The following is a 21868-nucleotide window of genomic DNA, read 5'->3' as shown; positions in this document are numbered from 1 at the left end:
GCCTCTCTGAGGTTGTGAAAGCAACATCGGAGTGGGGAGAAGAGGCTGTTCTGGTGGGAAAGGAGGGGACTGGAGAGGCCGGATTACACTGAATCCCCAGGCCTCTCCAGCCTCCTTCCCTCCAAAAGTTTATGTTTACAACTGACTTCATTCCTGCTCCTAAATCTCATAAATTGGAACAAAAGGTATTGTCTTTAACTAGCCAATGTTTACAGCTTTTTGAAGTTGTGGGTTTCAGCGTTCAGCAAGTCAGATATATAGCTATTAAAACTTTTTGACTTTCACTTTCTTTTTTATGGTCATTTAGACTCATTCAGGTTACAATACAAAGACACAAATATCAGGACACAAGGCCACTATTTCTTCAGTTTAGCTAACATAGTTTAGCTAAATATTAAAACATTTTATATTCAGACCATCAGCCAAGTTAAGCATGCCTAAGACCTACGGAAATCAATGGGACTAAGGTGCCACAAACTCTCTCTGGATCAGGACTGAAGAGTTCTGTTTCTTTCTACGTTACAGTAATGGCTTGGGAAACCTGGTAAATTTCTGAATGTTTATTTTAAACCCATATTGCACAATTCAAAATGTACATGATATTCACAGACACTGTTTCATTTTTCAGACAATATTCAAGGGAGATGTCCATTTATATATTTATTTGATTTCTATTTCATCTTTCCTCGCAAGGAACGAAGAGCAGCTAGCAACCCATATAAAACAGTACAATATACAAATTACAAATATATAATAAAATACAATAAAACTACCATCATTTTTAAAATAACGTCAATTACAGTTCCTTAAGGGTCATGGCTGCCTACAAAAATGTCCCAAGTGAGGATTTAAATGTGTAAGCAAGTCACCCTTGTTTAATATAACACATCCTTCACATTTACTATGGTCACCAATAGATTATCAATAATACTCCTTCATACTTGGCTATACACTGCTCCATAATCCCTGCAGTTGGAGTACATTACACACACACTTGTGTGCACACAGACAGAACCTCTAGAATCCCAACCTGTATGGCATTTGGACCACCTTTACAAATGATATCATTTCCAATATACTGGCCAAGGTCCATAAAAAGGTTTCCACTCACGTAGATCTAACATGTTTAACATGCTGTGAAATGATGCCCTTCCCAAGAATCAGGAATAACTTGAGTGGCATGCTATTTATGCTGTACCTACATAAGGAGAAGTCTTCACACAGACTCCAAATGGCATGGAAGCAGCCATTAAGTCAGCAGCAACTGTGCCATTCAGGGCCATGCCACATGTGTAAAAGAAGGTAAGGGTGTGTGTGCGCACACGTATGTATGTGCATGCACCTCAATATGGCAAGCCACCATTAGATTAAATTCAGTCTTAATGCTGAGATTAACATTAATAGCCAGGCAAATGTTATTAGTCAGAGTATGCTAATCTAGCAGGGTAGATTTTGCAACCCCTTTTTTCCTTTGTTTGGAAATGATATATGAAAATAATCCCTAGTTACAGAGGGAGAAAAGAGAATAAAATAGCTTACCTCTCCACACTGAGACTCTTGTAATCGTGTAAATCTAAGATCACCATGTTCCCAGTTTGCATTCACGCTATATATTCTCAACTGAGAAAGTTCAAATGAAGCATTGAATGCTTTTGCTCCAATTCGGATTATAATGGAGTTTACAGAAACAGATATTCCTTCTACAACTTTTTCAGCAAAACCATATCCACTGGTGAAATAAAATGCAGGCATTTCAATTAGGACTTTAGTATATGTATATGAAATATTTAACAACCATTTGAAATAAAGACAGTATGTGCAATTCAAAGAACACTAGTGCTGGACTGGATCAGAGACCAATAAAGCTATATAAATCCTCAAAAAATCCAGATCAGATTTGAAACTGGGTCTACGCAGACCAAAGGTCAAATTCTCTGTTTCTGCTTCAGCAATTTAATGCCAAACTAGAAACACAGGGAGACCACACCTTTAAAAAGTTGGTTAGACGCAACATAGCAAAGAAGAACAGCGTGTTCAAAAGACAACAATTCATCAATCCTGCATATTGTAATACCTCTAGGAACCAGATGTACTGAATGACAATTGTTGATGTGGCTTTTAATAGGGGGTTGGACTCAATGGTCTTGTAGGCCCCTTCCAACCCTACTATTCTATGATTAACACTATCACCACAATTCCAATACACAGATTGTGATCCAACAAGCCATTTTCTGCATGTGCACAAAATGGAGTGTGAATTGCAAGCTTACTCCCTTTTACACTCAGCATTACGAACTGTGGGGCTTCTGCACTCCTGCATATTCCATTGCATAAGTGGGACCTACCACTTGCACAACGGGGATTTAGCATTTCATAAAGCAAGCCCCGAAATGAACAGAAGCATAGTTTCCGGATTGAGTTAGGTCAATGGAGCTCCATTATGCGAGCTCTACTGATCTGCCTGTTCCCGCTCGTTTTCGGTTCCGATCAAAGCACTAAATCCCTGTTGGGCAACGAGTGGGCATCCACTGATGCTTGGGGAGCATTGGATACTTCCATAAGAACATAAGAAGAGCCACACAGGTCCACCTGTGTTTGATACTCTCCTGAGTCTCAGAAGTGCAATGTGATGCTGCTGCAGCAGCGAGAACTGGCTTTTCATCGCAGTCATTAGGGACTGCTTCACATAAGAGATGGCTGCTTATTCTCCACACATGATCCTTGGATCATGTAGAAAAATATGAGGGTAAACCAGGCACACATGGACACAGTCAAAGTTGCTAGCAGTGACTTTTCACTGTGGTTATGGTGACTGGGAATGGTGCCATTGAAATGGCTGCTGTTCTCTGAGGGCTAAATCTAACTTTGACGCAGCCCTTCTCAACCAGATCATCAGTTTAGCTGAATGTTAAACAAGCTTTATTATAATGTTTAAAGCATACTGAACTTGTTTTCCCAGTTATATAATTGCATATATCCAATCTTAATTCCACTGAATAATTAAGTAGGAACTGACCTTTGCCCTGATGCAGTTGCTATAGGTGATGGTCCATTAGGGGCACGTGGTTCTTCACATGTACTCATTTCCATTATTACTTTATCCAGTGACTTAGATATGCAAGAAAAAATTGGAACAATTGAAACATCCTGCATTTAATGACTGATTAAAGCCCATCTTACAGAATGAAAACTTACAGAAAGAGTACTTGATGTCAAAAGGTTTCCAGAATAATTTGGCAGTGTGTTTTACTTAAAGCACTTTAGGAGCACATCAAATGTATTATTTCAGACTTATATTATAAATTAATCCTACTAAGCTTTCTTATCTGGTTTTATCTAACCCTATGAGTTTTGACACCTAGAAACAAACCTAGACATGAACTTAGCCAGTCAAAATCTAGTTGGTGATCTACATTTGTAACATGATATCATCCTCTAAGTAATACTGCTTGCCAAAATAAGTATAATGGCTAATAAGCTTGTGAACAAAGATATCTACATGTGGAAAGTAACAGAAAATGTTCAACATATGGTTTAGGCAGCCTTCATGCTGGTATCTTCTAAACATTCTTGTATAAAAATGCCTCTACAAGATTAATTTGTAATCCAAGACTTCTAATAATTCTATACTAGATAACAGCATTCACGGCTGAAATTAAGGAAAAGCAAGATTCTGTTTCACACCCCAACTACATGTTACCAAGCTATATTCCATGAATATCAGCAGCACAATCAAGGTTAAAAATTAAGCCAGCATAAGTATGCAAACAAAACAAAATAAGTTACCTTAAAATAGCAATCTGAGTTCCTGATATGATCTTATCACTTGGAACAATCTACTTTAGATAGCAATACCACATATGTAAATTGGCTTCTGAAAACTCATACGTAAGAAAGGTGACCTCCTTCATGAGCTTAAACACCATCACTGCTCAGCTTGTGTGGAGATTACTTCGGCTGACAAGCAATCACTGTCATTCAGGGTCATAACATACAGTTTGAAGATATCATGTTAAAGTCTTCCCTAATCTGGCAGTTGTACTGCCAGAACACTGAATCAGACTATTCTTTACATATCGTAACCTCTGATGCTTGAGAAGGAGCAACATGGGAGCCAGAGTATAATAAATGGTCAGATGATTATTTAAGAAGAAGAATGCCTTTAGGCCCAACACTGTGACCCACAGGATAGTTGATATGCGACTACCTGAAGATCTGAAATATTAAAATTATTTTAGGAGTATCAGAAGTCAGAATGAGAATAAAGAGAATCAGTAAAGATAAGGTGACCTACCTACAAATTCCCTAATGCCTTATGATATATTTGGAAGGAAATAAAGTAGAGAGGAATCAGTGAGACATCTGTCACCAAGATGAAGTTTGTCTCTCTATAATTTGAATTGTATTTCATGAGTCACAACTATGCTATTATCACCCCTCACACTAAGCCCCATAATAAACGTTATTAAGTTTGCTAGGTTCTGGCTTTAATCTATTTGTATTTTTCCATAGGTAGGTTAGCAAGCATAATATATGCTAGTTATCTTTTGAAAAACTGGAATAAATCAAGGGCTCTCCTAGCCCTTGTCCTTTGATAGAAGGCTAGGTCAAAGGACAAAACTTTTGAGCTTCCCCAAGTACTACTAGGATAAAGCTACATAATATTCTCCATAAATTCTTCAAATATTTAAAATATTTAAAAACAAACTAAACAAGGAGAGTTTAGGGGAGAGGAAATATTGAATATTTCCTTGTAAAAACCAATGGGAAGAATCCAACGGGGTGCTTACACCCCCACAGACTTCCTTCCGCAAGTGGTGGGTCCTGCCAATTGCACTGCATAAACAGAACCCATCACTTATGCAAGGGAGATTTAGCCTTTCCTAGAGGAATCCCTGAAATGCGTGGAAACACTCACTTCTGGAAGGAGGCAGGTCGGCAGAGCTCCCTTACGCAAGCTCTGCTGACCTGTCCCCTTCCAGAAACGAGCGTTTCCATAGTTGCAGGTTGCCCTAGAAGTGCTGAATCGCTGTTGCACAAGTAGTGAAGTGGAAGAGAATTGGCGCAATGCAATCTGCAGGGCAGAAGAGAATCACTGGGGGCATAAGCGCCCTGTTGGATTCTGCCCTTTGTAATAAAATTCTGCATGAATATACAAGCAGCACGCAGGGATGCAGTTCGATAAAATAAGTATCGATTCCTTCACAGGACTAACATCACTTTCTCTGGATCCTTGGTTGCGATTTTGACCACCACTCCTTTTTATAGTGTAACTATACTGGCAAAATGTTCCTCTCTGCACTACGTAGTATTTCTGTATGGTTGCAAAAAAAAAAAAAATACAAGCTATACACATAATTCAAATAATTTGGGAAATGAAATTCCAAACTCACAAGACAGATTGGATGCGTTTTCAATTTTGTCCATGGTATCTGCAAGATAAAACAAATACAAAATTATTAAAGAAAATATGCAGTAATCATCTACTGGTTTTTACACCCTACATCGGGGTGGACAGACTTCAGGCTCGTGGGATCAACTGTCTTTTTTACTAGTACCCCGAGATCCACCAACCAGGTCCTGGTACAAAAGACATACACTTCAAATTAAAGAATTATGATCTCAAGAATTTGGTCTGAGTACTGAAACTGAATTGAGATCACAGTCTTTCCACACAAAAATCCACACCTTGATAACCCAAGGTTCTTAATTTCAGCAGTATAATTTAGGGTAGGGTAGAGTCATTTTATTGCTGCTATTGTTCAATAACTGGAAGTCAGAAATCCTTGCTGATCTACTACAAGCTACCAGTAGATCTATATGTACCAACCCTGCCCTACACACCTTCCATCCGCTTATATGGTGGCCAAGTTGTGTATTATTCAATCCAGTGCAATCATCATAGCTCTAGAAAAGGAGGTGGGGAGGCAGCCAGGAAAAAAAGCTACAAAAGAGAAGGGGAAAAAAAGAAAGCAGCATCTTCCTTCTGAAAAATGCCTGGATTTGCCTCATAATTTGAGGTTTCAAAAAGAGAAAAAAAACGCTTGAACAGCCCATTTTCACTCCAGTATGCACATAAAGTTACCTATTTGTAAAACAGAGGATAAAATTAAGAAATATTATGTTTCAGCTTTTTTATTATAGTCCATTGAGATTAAAATGCTAATTTGTTCTAAGATATTTCAAAGGCAAGATGGAGAGAAAATTGGTATGCATTCTTTTCCCAGCACAATCACTTACTCACCCTAATAGATGCTTTATTGCAAAAGACCTTGTTGATGGCAAGCCAGGTGGGAAGATCTAGCATATTCTGAAGCACTTCTTCATCAAGCTCCAAATTGGTTAGCTGACCTTCACCTTTTAACGTGCTCAAGTTGATTTTGTCAGGTGACAGGTTTTTGGTGAACCTAAAATAGAATATACATTAATATTGGGGTTATTTCTCCACAATTCACTTTATAATTGATGTAAACATATAAAAATAAAATAAAGGGAATGTCTTTGAAATCTTAGCTTGAGGATTTCACCTGTGAAAAGTGGCATTTCAGTACAGTCTACTGTTCCCTTCCAGCTTAGTTTAGATCAATGAAAACCATTATTAAGAGACCATTGAACAGGCAACAATAAATGACTGGAATGAACCACATTTGGGGTTTGTGTTTGGAGGAGTAGAGTGGAGGAGATTGCTTAGAGTATGGAATGTTAAGGTAAATAGGAGCAGAGTTGAAGGGCCTGGAAAGGCAATTGGGGTGTTGGTGGGAATTTAGTGGGAATTTGTTTAGTTGACAGTTTTAAGAGAGAAATGTAAGAGGATGGAGGATAGAGCGGATTACTTGGTTAGGAGGAACAAATTTAGGAGATTACTAGTTCTAACTGAATTAATCCCAGACTCCAAATGTTCTTATTACTCCTCAAACACCCTGTTGTTAACCATGGATAAGAGTCAGTGAATCCCAAGCTTAAATCATTTGAATACATACCCCAATACCTACACAGCACTGTTAGAACAGTAAGATTGTGACACTATATAAAACCTTGCTACAGCCTTATGGAATGTGAAAGTAAGAGTGCTATAAACCATGGGAAGACAGGAAAGTGTTATTCTTAAGTCAAAGTGCACCATGAATCCACCTGTAACCAACATTACAGTGCCCTCCAACAGCATCATATCTCATGGTCTAGCTATAAACATACATTTACCAGTAAGCTCTACCCTAGGGATGGGGAACATTGGGCCCAGTCTGAATTCGGCCACCAGGCCACCCCATCCAGCCCACAGACACATTGGACTCCTCAAAGCTGCAGCTCAGTTGTTTTCAATGTCTTTGTCCAACATTCTATCCACTAGGCAGTGACCTCTGCCACCGATGACAGCCTGTGCTCCTGTTAAAGACGCCTGCAAACAGTTATAGAAGGTAGCCCATAAGAACTTTGCTATGTTGCTAGGTTTGCCCCCAACTCCTGCAAAGCTGGAGAATGAACTGCCCGCATTTCTGCTTTGCTAACAAAAGACACCACCATGAAATGTAAATAGGTAAGCTTCTATCTACATGGTGGCATTTTTTTAATGTTTGACTACAGTCAAATACTAGGCAGCCAACTAACAATATTTGATTAGCATGCCACTTCTAAACCAGAGTTAAAACTCTGCTATCAAAATCTAAGTTTGACTCAGATTCTGATCCCTGGCTTTACATATTTTAGTGATGGCATTTAACACTTCCATATACATTTGCCATTTACATGTGGATAATAAAATATGCTGTTTGCTCATAAACCATGGGACGGAATTTCCTGACTTCTCAAAACACATGTTTCCCCTGCCCTGCAGCCAAAGGCAAATTATCCAGTTTCCTCTCAGGCTTTTGCTGCTTTCTGAGAAAAACCCTTTCCCAGCAATCTTAAATGAATATGAGTATGATAAGTGTTCTACAGTAATCCTCCCATTGCCTGGCTGCTTTGTCATTCTCAGGTGCTGCCAATACCTAGATTTGGGGAGAAAAAGATTATGGGAATAGTCACACTACTTGAAAGGAATATCGAGCCTGCACTGTATGGGCAGGAAGTATTTTACTAATGATGATGATATCACCTTGGTTTGAAAGCCGCTTTCTATTGTGTAACAGTAACTATTAAAGAAATTGAGCTTCAGAAAACACTGAAGGCCAAACTAAATGAAACAACACTGATGACTGGATCTCCAGTCTCTTTACAATTTAGCAAACGGTAGCCACAAGACTGAAAAGGTCAGTTTACATTCCAATTCCAAAGAAGGGCAATGCCAAAGAGTGTTCAAACTACCGTACAATTGCGCTCATTTCACATGCCAGCAAGGTTATCCTCAAAATCCTACAAGCTAGGCTTCAGCAGTATGTGAACTGAGAACTACCGGAAATACAAGCTGGGTTTCAAAGAGGCAGAGGAACTAGAGATCGCTGAAGAATTGATGCTTTCGAACTGTGGTGCTGGAGAAGACTCTTACGAGTCCCCTGGACTGCAAGGATGTCAAATCGGTCAGTCCTAAAGGAAATCAACCCTGACTGCTCATTGGAAGGACAGATACTGAAGCTCAAATATTTTGGCCACCTAATGCGAAGAGAAAACTCGCTGGAAAAGACCCTGATGCTGGGAAAGATTGAAGGCAAAAGGAGAAGGGGACGGCAGAAGATGAGATGGCTAGATAGCATCACCAATGCAATGAATATGAACTTGAGCACACTCTGGGAGAGAGTAGAGGACAGGAAGGCCTGGCGTGCTATGGTCCATGGGGTCATGAAGAGTTGGACACGACTTAACGACTGAACAACAAGCCGCAGAGATAGTTTTCCAATGAAATTTGTACTCTCCCCTATCCTTGAAGCTGCTATTTAATCTGTTAGGTTGCCTAAGGCTACCTCAATGAAGAAAGACTGATAGCCACCTGCTGCCCCTGCAAATATTTAGAGCTCAAGCCCCACAGTTAAGAGTTTCTTTTGCCACTGCAGGAATGGGAAGGTGGAAGCAAGCCCTAATGCTGTCATCAATCTTTACTCACGAAAAAGCACAAAGAAGGGAAATTCATGGGTGGCAACATTTACAACTCCCTTGCTTTATAAAAATAATACAGATTATTATTTTTTAAAATCAAGTTCTTCCCACAGAAGTCCTGCATATAAGACTATCAGAGAATAGCAGAGAATATCTGCTCTTCCTTGCTACATTTTGGTGTGGTCATGGTCTCTTTCATCCTCTACCGAATATGTGCTGCCCAAGTTCCTTGGAGCTTGGTCTCATCCAAGCACTAGATGGGCTGTGGCAGCTGCACCAACTGTCGCCATGGAGTTGCTTCTGTCACATCAGCGGTGGCAATGTATTTACTCAGCAGAATCAAGTAGATCAGACATTCATTTCTGTACCTGGTGGTGTGAGGGGAGCAGACCCATGCCAACTTTCCACTCTGCCTAGGACCTCCACAAGATTTTGTCCTGTGTTGATTTGGCATCCTGATTCTGTCAGGGCCCAGTCAATGATAGATTTTAGATTACCAAGATGAAATGAAACCACTTGCAAAGGAAGTTCACACCTCCCTGCAGGTAAGCAACCTTGTCACAAACTGATAGATGGGGAAGCTGTTCCTCAGGCCAAAGGTTCTCCAAGCTCGTAACGCGTATTTCCCTTTGAAGAGAGACCAGAGACCAACACTAGCCTGCTTGATTTTATAGGTTTCTCTCCAAGCTCAGTAGCTGACAGGCCACCTCTTCCCCCTCTCAAAAGAAGGTGGGGTGGGGGTCCCCTCCCAAAGGTGCTCAAAGCATTTTGGCCTGGGGATCTAATTGCCTTTCCGGGGGGAGGGGGGAGTGGAAGCCTCCCCGCTCATGGGAGAGATAAGATACCACTCTCTACGAGAAAGGGTAAGGTGACCAGGCATATGTAATACCAGTTAAGGCCTGCTGTGAAAGGCCTGCTTACTTAAGCATTAAACTGCTGGTTAAGCTAAATTACACAGGTCTACTACTACCATCTAAGAACTCTGTGAAGTCCACTTTTATTTTTTTGCTTATTAACACATCCCACCCTGCCTTCCAGTCTTGGCTGTCATTACAGGTGGATCTGTGAAACCATAGCTCAGCATTTCTTAAACTGTGGATCTCAGTGTCACAGACCTCCCAGTGCTTCTTTGCTTGACCATCCTGTGCCATGACTACACCAAGCACACTCCATTGGCAGGCATGGCAGTGGGAGTTGATTAGAGAAAAAGGCTAATATTTTTAACATCAATATTTTTTTAAAAACTAGGAAAAAAGAGGAAGAGGGTAAGAGAGGGAGGCTGTTATAGGAAGAAGTAAATGTAGAAGCAGTAGAAGCGAGGGATGAAAGACTCTGGCAGTTGGGGATAGGGTTCAAGTTAAGTGTGGAAAAAGAAGAAATGAGAGGAGATGAGTAAGGCAGCAATCCTATGGGCACTAGGCAGTGTAGGCCATAGGATTTTTCAGTTTCTGGAAACCCGACTCCCTGCCCTCTCCCCCGCCACCTTGTAGGCAGCGTGGTTCATCCCTAGCTCCATGGTAGTAAGAGCAGCGCAGACCAGGCAAAAAGGAGGCAGTCCAGGGGGCATGTAGGGGACCATGGAAGCGCCATCACAACGCTTCCTATGTGCTGTCCCCGCTCTGATGCACCTTGCTAGGCAGCTAAATCATTTATCATTTATTGTTACGGTCAATGACCAGAATAGCAAATAAAAACACATAAAACACATAAAATTACACATAGAATACATAAAATAAAATAAGATAAAAACATAAGATGAGAGAAAATGGGGAGAGAAGTAGGATAATATTATACAGTTTGTATAACAGAGTTTGGGGTACTCCTGGATTCATCATTGTTATTAGGAGCCCAAGTGACTTCTGTGGTGAGGAGTGCCTATTACCAGCTTTGGTTGGTATGTCACCTGTGTTCTTTCCAGGATAGGAATAGCCTGGCCACTGTAACCTCGCAATTAGACTAGTTTAATGCATTTTATGTGGGGTTATCCTTATGCTTGGTCCAGAATCTACAGCTGGTGCAGAATGCAACAGCCAGGTTGCTAAGTGGGGCACCTGACCGAGCACATATTACATCACTGTTACAACAACTGCACTGGCTACCTATCAGCTACAAAGCACAAGCTTGAGGTCTTTCTCTTCGCATATAAAACGATAATTGGGACCAGGTTATCTGGCCAATAGCACCCACACAGGTCTACACTGCGGGAGGCAAAGATCACCAGAAGATACCTTGCTGGTTGAGCCAAGAACTGCAGATTACCATCTGGCAACAACTTGGAAGTGGGCCTTCTCTATGATGGCACTTATGGAATGCCCTCCCCGCTGGGGAAGACCCATCTCTTTTCCCAAGCCTTCCCTGAATGACTCTGCTGCCCAGGAAATTTATTATTGTGCTTTTACCTTTGGTTATAAAGTAATTTCTGGTACAAACCTACTCCTAGATAACATTTTCATTCATAAAATAATGGAAGAGGCAATTACTCAAGAACAAGAAATTTAGATAAAACTACCCTAACCCCCATGAAAGCAAATGGTCAGTTGCCATGGTTCCTGAAAAGCTTTGGATACCATATTTATAGCTAAGATGGTAACAGCAAATTAATCTCCAGCAGAGACAAAAAGGGATCAGATTTAAATGGAAATAGGACTGATATGATGAGAAAATTATAGTTCTCTTTAGATGAAACATTACCAACTATAAGTAACCAACTATTTATTTTTACAGCGAAAAATTTGTATTTCCACTCGTTGGAAGAGGGGTGGGTGGGAAGAGATAAAGAAAACTTGAAACAGTTACTTAGCTCTGGATTGTATAAAACATCAGGGAGTTTTATCAAACAGCAATACTGAAACAGCAATACTGAAAAAAATAAGTTATGTGGTTAGAAAAAAGGTTCCATAGTATGATATAAAATATGGGGCAATTAATAGATTCTCAAGTCAGTCATAAACATGCATTATTTGCTCTTGTTTCCTTTATGCTATCCGAAAGGAAAATTAATTCTGGCAGGCACTTTGTCCAGAGCACTTCCTGAATCAGATGTGACCACATCTTCTGACAATATCTGATATATGTAAAAGCCAACATGAATAATTCTAGTCAATCATTGAAGGCCAAATGCCATTGAAAAGTAAGAGAAGCAAAATCTTACATTCACAAGCAGAGAGTAAAATCTTTATTATAGTTTTCAATCAAAATTCTAACTTTACACCAATCCCTTTCACTTCCTCATTTATTTTGTTGCTGGCTCTCTTCATTTTGGACAGTCTCACAACAATAAAATACTTGCATTTGTACATGTTCATGAATTCTGTAATAGGTAGGTTATAACCAATCATTTAAGAGCATGCTTGTCCTGACCTAGAATTGAGACCACTGTCTGCAGCATTGCAGGCCTTTTTACATAGACTTTAAAAAAGAGTTTCTCACTATTTTTAAGCAGACACACATTTGTGCTGGTTCACTTTTCATTAGAATATCGTGGTGGGAAAGAGGCAGAGAAGTGTTTGCATAATGCCAATTTTTAAAAATTATGGAACATAAATTGTGGCATATCGACAAAAAAAAAATGAAACAGTAGACTATGAAAATGGGAAATGCCACAGAGGATAAGCAGGAAAAGAAGAATTCTATACAAGGATTGCTGGGACTGCTCAAGAACACCCCGAACATACTAAGAACATGCTATCTCAAAGGAGGCTCTCATTACACCACTCCATTCCTGACTAAAGAAAAGTTGCAGAACATGCAGGCACGCGCGCGCGCGCGCACACACACACACACTCTAAAGAAAGGACATGTAATGTGGTACAAACATCACAAGCAAATATACATTTAAAGTAGATCACACATAAGGTCAGAGCAAAAGCACTGTAGAGTACTGTTCACTTGGCTACTTAGACCATTGTTCACTGAATGAAAGGTGAAAACCCCATCAAGTCCAATTCCTTGCCATCATGCAGAACATTTGACAGCTCACACATAAAAATACATGCAATCTACACTAGGGAATTCAGAGAAGAGAAGAAAGCAAGAACATAATGCATCCCAGAACAGGGCCTGCAAAACAAATAGCTCCAGAAAGTAGGGGAACTAAAATACACACTAAAAGGATGACTCTTGTCTCCCCGTTACTTACAACTCAACTTATGTCCGTGGTAAATATTCTCACCCACCACTATTGACCAATAGCATGAAGAATTAGCATATGTAGGAGGGAGAAGTTGAACAATCACCTTATGCTGTTAACAGTTGAAAGATAGCCATGTCTTCAGAAATGTAATACAACCCAGTTTTCCTAGTACTAGAAGTCAAGTAAACTATAGAGGACAATACAACACCTATCACAGTACCTTATAACATATGGAAATGCTCATGTCAACAAAGCCAATTAAGGGCTGCAAATACTTATTTACTTTAGATATGGCTAAGCCTACCAAAGAAGAGGCATATATGCAAGTGTGAAAGGATCCTGCTACAGATTAGTTAACACATTCTTCTTTTGTATTTTTCCAGTTCTAATACCTGAAGATTTGTTATTTCTCTGACTCAGTAAGCCACTAGAAAACACCTTCAACGTAACAGAAACTGAGAACTCCATAAAAGGTTTGTTTAAATATTTAGACTTATTTACTTAACTTTAATTTATATTCCACCTTGCTTCCATCATAGAACTCACGGTGCTCCCAAGCACTCTCTCATCCAGGCAAGCCTGCAAGATTGCTGTTTCATGTGCCCTCAGACTATGTGTAGGTTATACGAACTCACCCAAAACAACAGATAAGAACTTAGCATATTCCACATATATATGTTTTAATATTACCTATTAAATGGTATTACTAGCTGTAAGAGTATACTTCATCAGATGTTCTAAAAGACGTTTTGAACAAGTACTGTATAAGAAGTTATGGAATATTTTAAGTACACCATTGACCTCAATGGGAGTTACTTCTGAATAGAGACATGCAGGATTGCATTGCCAACAGCTCTTTGGTCAATGTTTCTGGGTTTTTTTTTAAAGTTATTATATCTGTTACTGATAATTTCACAGTAGTTTTTAAGAAGTTGAAATTTGTAGCTGTACATACCCAGAAATCATTACATATTTCAAGATTAGTAGAAAATGAAAAATATTAAGTCAGACAGGACAGATCCGTTGCCCTTGAATGTGAAATATTTAGATCCCAGAATATGTTTTCAAATGCGGTGGACGACTTAAAGTTTTACATCCCGCTTCCAACATTTCTGGGAAGAAGAAGCCAAATTGCCTCATTCAAGTGTGTTCCTCAAGTAATTTGATCACTGGCTACTCTCATACCAACCTTTGAGTGGTTACGGAAGGCAGGCACATCCCTCGACAAAATCATCATTCATTTCAAAACCAGAGTCAATCTCCAAGATTTTAAAAGGTTGTTATTCATTTGGCCAGCAGCCACAACATGGCCCCCGTTCCCATTACCATTTGGAGGTGTCGAGGGGGAACGGGGCACCATGCCGACTCAGAGCCCTAGACAGGCAGCTCGCTTGCCTGGCATGATATACAACTTGCCAAGCTTTTGGGGGGGGGGGGTGTCATCGCCACACAAATCTGGCGTCTCCGGACCTGTCTGCAACAGATAATGGGCACGGTGACATCAGCCAAGCTGCCGCTCGCTCCTCCCACAGACAACGTGTCAAGCACAATTTACGATCCACCCACTCCCATCTTCGGTTCTTGCCTGTGCGCGTCACTCTACACACACACACACACACACACACACACGGGGTTCAGTTGCTGTGCCGCTGCCGCCCGCTAATACCGGCGCACCGGGGTCAGGATCCAAGCTTTGCTTTGTCCTCTCCTAGGGGTACGGAGAGAGGGGGGAAGAGAAAAAGCTTCATAGCCCTCCAGGCATTCTACACTGCGGCAAGAAACACTACGGGGTGAGATGGGGAGGCCGCCGCCCGGGGATTGCTCTCCTCAGCTTTCTTGCGCCTACGCGTCCGTTTTAGGCGCGCGCGTGCCCTGCGTTCACACACACAGACTCAAAATCAGGAATAAATCCCCCGACAGCCCAACGTTTCAGAAACCTAGGAAGAGAGTCGTTCACAGCTATCAGCAGCCCTGCCAGAAGCTTCGCATCACTTGCCTGTTGCCTCATGACTGAAGGAAACGGGCACGTAATAAAGCGGTTCAGACTTGCCCCCTTCCCTCAGCGAGTCACCTTCTCAATCCTCGAGGACTCCCCGAGGCTCCCGCCTTCCCAGAAAGGCGCTCCGTCTCCTCACTTCACTGACCTGGAAAGGTGCTTCAGGATCTGCTTTTTGATAATGCCCGCCATGGCCCACGGGTCCCAGCTCGCCGCCCTGCGCTTCAGGGAACGCAGAAGAAACTGGGTGTTCGACTCATCCCTGCGCCGGGACTACGGGGAAGAGCCACCGCCTCCGCCTACCCTCTCTCCGGCCCCGCCGCCATCTTGATTGCAGTAGAGCCAGCTGACAGGCTTGAGCTGCGCTGGGCGGGGAGAAGGGCGGTACCAGGCGAAGGTTGCTTCGCCCGCCTGTAGCGTACGGCTTCGGCAGTGGCTCGCTGGGAATCCCGTCCCTAGCGCCACCCTGGAGTTGCTGCGCGCAGGCGATGTCACCCTTTCCCTCTGATAATGCTGCGCAACCCTTCTGTATGTCAACTCGAAGTAAGCCCTCCCTCCCCCCGAGTTCAGTGGGACTTACTCCCTAGTAAGTGAGTGCAGAATTGCAGCCTGTATCCAGGACGGTAATTCCCCACCCCACCCAAAAAAAAGAGAGGTGCCGGGAGATGCTCACCTGGAAACCTCGCCCTCTGATCCACAAAGTCCACCCCCTAGACTTGGATGCATCTGCTTACCAAGTACTTAGGGAGTTCGTATTATTCACTCTGCACATCATAATTTCCCTTTAATGGCAAACTTGGGTGGTTGAGAGCTTATCAGTTCAGAAGCAAAACAGGGCTACCCAAAAATAGGGTAGTCGTTTATGCATACTTGAGGGACTCCCTAGTTATGCAGAAGTATATAAATTTTAATTTAAAGGAAAAATAATGCTTTAATGTCCCAAGGACAGTCTGATAAGAGCCTGTAAGCTTCCAGGGGTGCCTCCAGACCGACAGCTCTTAGTGCTACCAACCAAAAAGCATTGTGCATTCTGTATTGACCTCCTTAACAGATTTTTGTGGTAAGAAAAAAAAAAAAGAAGACAGAAGCAGGAAGGTTACAAATGGAACACACTATCATCTGGAAACACCTCCCCCCACACACAATTCTGTGAATAAGGCACAATAAAAGATGACACTTATCACTATTCTTACAAAATAAGGGAAATTCTGCTATTTGTATTACATTTATAAATGTTTAAGTGGAGCTGGCAGAGCGTCAGTAGTAGTCTTGTTTAAAGTAGCATCAGTCCCAAAATAACAGCTGCCCCTCCTACTGCAAAAATCCACACGTATCTCTTTCCCCCTAGATAGGGTTTGTCACCAACTCTAAGAGCTAGTCACCACTGGATCAAGTCAAAGACTGTTTACAATTACTTGGGAATAAGTTCCATTGAACTGGAATTTGCTTCTTCTGAATAAACACAACATCTGGCTGTATGCCAGCAAACTCAAAGCCTTGAGATCGAATCACTTTGCATATCTAGGTAGAAAGCATTCTTGCAACAGTATACAATCCACTTTCATCACTGCTTAAATGCCGGTGGTTACACTCAAGTTTAAAACTGTTAAGGCCTTTCAGGGAGGAATCCTATGGCCATTAGTCAGCAGCTAGACAGCCATAGGATAGGTTAGTTCCTTGAGAACCAACCTTCCCCCCTCCTGCACTGCCTTGCAGGCAGCTCGGAACAGTCCCGCGCTCTGCACTCAGAAGCATGGAGAGACAAAAACGGGGCGTTCCTGGGGGCGTTCTGGGGTGGGGAAGGCGGAAATGCTGGCACAACACATCCAACATGTTCTGCAGCCGCTTCCCCCACTCTGCCTTCTCGCAGCTAGACAGCCGAAATCAGCTGTCTAGTTCAAATGCAAGGCAGCTAAAGCATGGAGGGGACGATCCCCTCCGTGCTTCTCCCACCCTGCATTGGATAGGCGGCTGCCTCTGAGTTCAGAGGCAGCCACCTATCCCAGTAGGATTGCTCCCTCCGTTAACTGTTTAACAACGGCTAAGATCCAAAGAACTACTTTATGGCCACCCAATCAGTGGGTTTTTTTTTTTCCTCCCTTCTTTAAACAGCAAACTTCTCTGCCATACCAAAAATTCTGTTTTGAAAGTCCTTCTTTTCAAAAAGCTGTTTACCATGGGACACAGCTGGTGTTGAGAAATACAAGGCCAAATATCCCTTCGTGTGGAGAGCCAGTTACAAGTTCTTTGGATCCCAGACACCATTTTTAATAAAGTTATGTCTGGATGTTTTTATTGTTGCTTTTTAAAAGCTTTCAATTTTGAAATCATATTATTTTACCTTTTGAGAGCCATATCAAATCATGTGAATTTCATAACATTTTAACAGGAAACCTAAAACATCTGAAGTGGAAAAAGCTGATAGTTTAACAGTTAAACTTTAACTGACCTTCAAGAATTACAGAACAATTTATCCTATTTAAGAAAGGATTAGTGATGTTGTCATTAAATTACAGACACTGAGCACATCAACAGAATTGGTTTAACCCCAGATTGCCTTCTAGTTCAGTTCTTAGTTTATGCAAAGACATTTGACATTTTCTAGAGAAAAAATCTTGAATTCCAAAATTCAAAGATCACTTTTACATATGCTGTCCTACTGCATACAATATTTTATAACTTGGATTTAAGATTTTCAAGTTCTTGTGGAATTTAGATCCATATTTAAGAATTCAACAGCCCCCTACTTATAGGCAACATAACAGAAATTAATTACTAGTAGACTAAACAAAGTAAGCTGACAACATTTCTTCTGAGATTAAGAGGTTGTGTTTACATAGTGGGATTTATTTATTTTTAGAGAAACTCCAGTTTTAATACCAGATTTCCTACCCTCCACTTTAATATGTTTGTTTTAAGGGCATGGAATTTAACATTTAATGGTACAGTCGCATTCTGATTAGAGAGAAGGGATAGTCTGAATATAGAGATTTACATTCTCTTTCTGAACAAGTTTAGTGTAGATTAAGTTCCGTGGATTTAAATGAAATTTAGGGCGCAATCCCATGGCCGCTAGTCAGTGACTAGATGGCCATGGAATAGATTGGTTCCCTGAGAACCGACCTCCACCCTCTCCCTCGCTGCCTCATAGGCAGCATGGAATGGCCTTGTGCTCCACACTCAGAAGAGGAGGGCAGAGCAGCAAAAACAGGGCATTTCTGGGGGCATGTCAGGGTGGGGAAGTCAGAAATGCCGATACGACACATTCTACATGTCATCCAGCTGCCGCTTCCCACGCTCCGAGGCCCCATGTCTAGACAGCCAAAATCAGCTGTCTAGCCGTAAATGCAGCGCGGCTGAAGTGCAGAGGGGACGATTCCCTCCGTGCTTCTCCTGCCCTGCATTGGATAGGTGGTCACCTCCAAGTTCGGAGGCAGCCACCTATCCTGATAGGATTGCGCCCTCCACGCATGTACGTGAGGAACCTTAGGTCACAGTAGTCAAACCACTAACATGAGAATATATTCATATTCATGCTCTATTTGCTTACCAATTCATATTAAATTATTTCTAAGAATAGTGGACATCCAAATAATACTTGAAGTCATGATTATAAAGAAATCTTCCCAAGACCTTCAACTATAAAAAGTACAATTATATTTCTCACACAAGCCTTTAGTAGTAGGCTTCACTATCTAAAACAACTGCTCAACAGCCACAAGACCAGGTTCTGCAACAAACTCAGATGACAACTCTAACTCCATATCTCTTCTGCAATACTATTACAGGACCTAATAATAACTGCTATACTATTAGGAGCTCATGTTATCAAGGGCTCAGATGATCCTTTGAGGCTTTTCTCTGAATATTCCTTCTGTCTAAAATGAGGTAGACGGATACCAAGGATAGGGCTTTCTCTGCTGTAGCATCCCAATAATGGAATACTCTCTCCAGGGAGGCTCACCTGACACCTCAGATGTCTTTTTGGTGCTAGATGAAGTAGGCTCTTTTGGGGCGGGGGGGGGGCAGGCTCTTCACACCTGACGAGTCCAGTTGAGTGTCTGAATGCTGTACCAAGACTTTTTCAAGTGGAACTTGGGGGGGGGGGCACTCTTTGGCAACAAAATGTTTTGGTCTGGCACTGCTGGTGTTAAATTAGCTGGTGTTAAATTAAGATACCAAAAGCCAGAAAGTTTGTACATTACCTCTAAATGATGTTTAATGGTCACTGTAATTTACACGAGGCATTTATAGTGCACTCGTGACTGGCCATCCATGGAAATTTGCGGGTCCATTACATGACACCGTCGTCATCCAGGGCCTCTCCTGCACTGTCCCTGGCAATAAGTGTAGTTTTAAAAAACCAACAGTTTAATAGAGGTATTTAAATATAACAGGGTGCACCGCCATACCTCAGCCACTAAATGGTGCTGAAAGGAGTTTGGTCCTGTTCCTCATCGAATGAGCCAATTCTTCCATTTGTAGCACAATGAGAAAATACACGGGGGGGGGGGCTGATTTTCCTTTAATGTAGAGATGCCCAATGTCTTGTGAGTGGCCTGCTTGGGCCACCCATAGTTACGGTTGTTGTTGTTTATTCAGTCAGTCGCTTCCAACTCTTCGTGACTTCATGGACCACCCCACGCCAGAGCTTCCTGTCGGCCATCGCCACCCCCAGATACTCCTGCTTCTCCTCCAGCATCTCCTGCTGCCTTGTTATTAGCAATGCTTCTTAAGGCCCATTCAACCTCACTCTTCAGGATGTCTGGCTCTAGCTCACTGACCACACCGTCAAATCTATCCCCAATATTATTATCCTTCCTATACAGATCTTCCGTATATTCTTGCCACCTTTTCTTGATCTCTTCTGCTTCTGTTAGGTCCTTGCCATCTTTGTTTTTGATCATACCCATTTTTGCCTGGAATTTACCTCTGATGTTTCTAATTTTCTGGAAGAGGTCTCTTGTCCTTCCTATTCTATTATCTTCTCCCGCTTCCGTGCACTGCTTGTTTAAAAATAATTCCTTATCTCTTCTGGCTAACCCCTGGAATTTTACATTTAATTGGGCATATCTCCTCCTATCACTGTTGCCTTTTGCTTTCCTTCTTTCTTGGGCTACTTCCAGTGTCTCAGCAGACAGCCATCTTGCCTTCTTGGTTTTCTTTTTCTTTGGGATGTTTTTTGTTGCCGCCTCCTGAACAATGTTGCGAACTTCTGTCCATAGTTCTTCCAGGACCCTATCTACTAAATCTAGTCCCTTAAATCTATTCTTCACCTCCACTGCATATTCATTAGGAATATTAGTGAGCTCATATCTAACTGATCTGTGGGTCTTCCCTATTCTCTTTAGTCTGATTCTGAATTGTGCAATAAGAAGTTTGTGATCTGAACTACAATCAGCTCCAGGTCTTGTTTTTACCAACTGCATAGATGTCCACCACCTTTGGCTACAAAGGATGTAGTCAATCTGATTTCGGTGTCGACCATCTGGTGAAGTCCATGTATAAAGTCATCTCTTAGGTTGTTGGAAGAGAGTGTTTGTTATGCACAGTGAGTTGTCTTGGCAAAATTCTATCAGCCTATGTCCTGCTTCATTTTGTTCTCCCAGACCATGCTTGCCTGTAATTCCAGGTGTCGTTTGACTACCCACCTTAGCATTCCAGTCTCCTGTAATGAAAATAACATCTTTTTTTGGCGTACTATCCAGTAGGTGCTGCAGATCCTCATAGAACTGATCTACTTCAGCTTCTTCAGCATCTGTGGTTGGGGTGCATATTTGGATCACTGTGATGTTAAATGGCTTACCCTTAATTCGAATTGAGATCATTGTCATTTTTTGGATTGTATCCAAGCACTGCTTTTGCCACTTTATTATTAATTATGAAGGCTACTCCATTTCTTCTGTGGTCCTCTTGTCCACAGTAGTAGATCTGGTGGTCATCTGATGTGAAGTGGCCCATTCCAGTCCATTTCAGTTCACTGACACCCAAAATGTCTATATTTAATCTTGACATCTCCCCAATAACCACATCCAATTTGCCCTGGCTCATAGATCTTACATTCCAGGTTCCTATGGTGTGTTGGTCTTTAGAACATTGGATTCATCGTTCACCACCAGCACCATTGGCTGTTAGCTGTCCTTTCGGCTTTGAGCTAGCTGCGTCATCACATCTGGGGCTAGTTGAACTTATCCTCTGTTCCTTCCCAGCAGCATTTTGACCATCTTCCGACCTGGGAGTCCCATCTTCCAATGGTATACCGACATATCTCTGGTTGTACTGATCCATTTAGTTTTCATGGCAAGCATACTGGGGTGGGTTGCTGTTTCCTTCCCCAGGGATCGTATTTAGTCTGACCTCTCTGCCATGACTTTCCCGTCTTGGGTGTCCCTCCACAGTTTAGCTCATGACGTCATTGAGGTGCTCAAGCTCCAGCACCACGACAAGGTAACAATCTCCTTTGCTGAAGATAGTTATGGTGGGGAACACCATTTTGTATGTTTTTCCCATGGGGCAAAGGTCAGTTTTGGAGGCATAGTGAAGCTCCCCCTTGTTTGATATGCCCTAAATAGATTTAAACTTGATATGGAGTAGTCATATATATGTATGTATATTGCATTTCATGGCTATTTGGCCCCACTGCTTATACATTCCCACCTACCTACCTAACTTGGAGAGCAGCTGATGAAGTAGGCTGTAGTCCACAAAAGCTT

At 41.7% G+C, this 21868-nt stretch overlaps 1 protein-coding gene across 6 annotated transcripts in view; it reads right to left on the bottom strand.

Moving 5' to 3' along the window:
- BLTP3B (bridge-like lipid transfer protein family member 3B) overlaps nt 1-15488 on the bottom strand; it is a 52976-nt gene extending 37488 nt beyond the window's left edge. For all 6 annotated transcript variants that reach the window (XR_014784348.1, XR_014784346.1, XR_014784347.1 and 3 more), the window contains exons 1-5: nt 15304-15488; nt 6245-6407; nt 5394-5432; nt 3017-3108; nt 1540-1729 (exon numbers count right to left, since the gene is read on the bottom strand). Coding sequence is in view for 2 of the 6 variants with exons in the window: in XM_084810163.1 (XP_084666289.1) it covers nt 1540-1729; nt 3017-3108; nt 5394-5432; nt 6245-6407; nt 15304-15347 (528 nt within the window). In the remaining 4 variants the exon portion in view is untranslated. The remainder of the gene's footprint in view (nt 1-1539; nt 1730-3016; nt 3109-5393; nt 5433-6244; nt 6408-15303) is intronic.
- Between the last annotated feature and the right edge of the window lie 6380 nt (nt 15489-21868).

Source organism: Heloderma suspectum, chromosome 7 (assembly GCF_057233095.1).
Source record: "Heloderma suspectum isolate Gila_16-S chromosome 7, 16-S_ref, whole genome shotgun sequence".
In the NCBI taxonomy this organism is placed as follows: Eukaryota; Metazoa; Chordata; class Lepidosauria; order Squamata; family Helodermatidae; genus Heloderma; species Heloderma suspectum.
The sequence above is the reverse complement of the archived record's forward strand: the minus strand, read 5'-3'. Positions and strand labels throughout refer to the sequence as shown.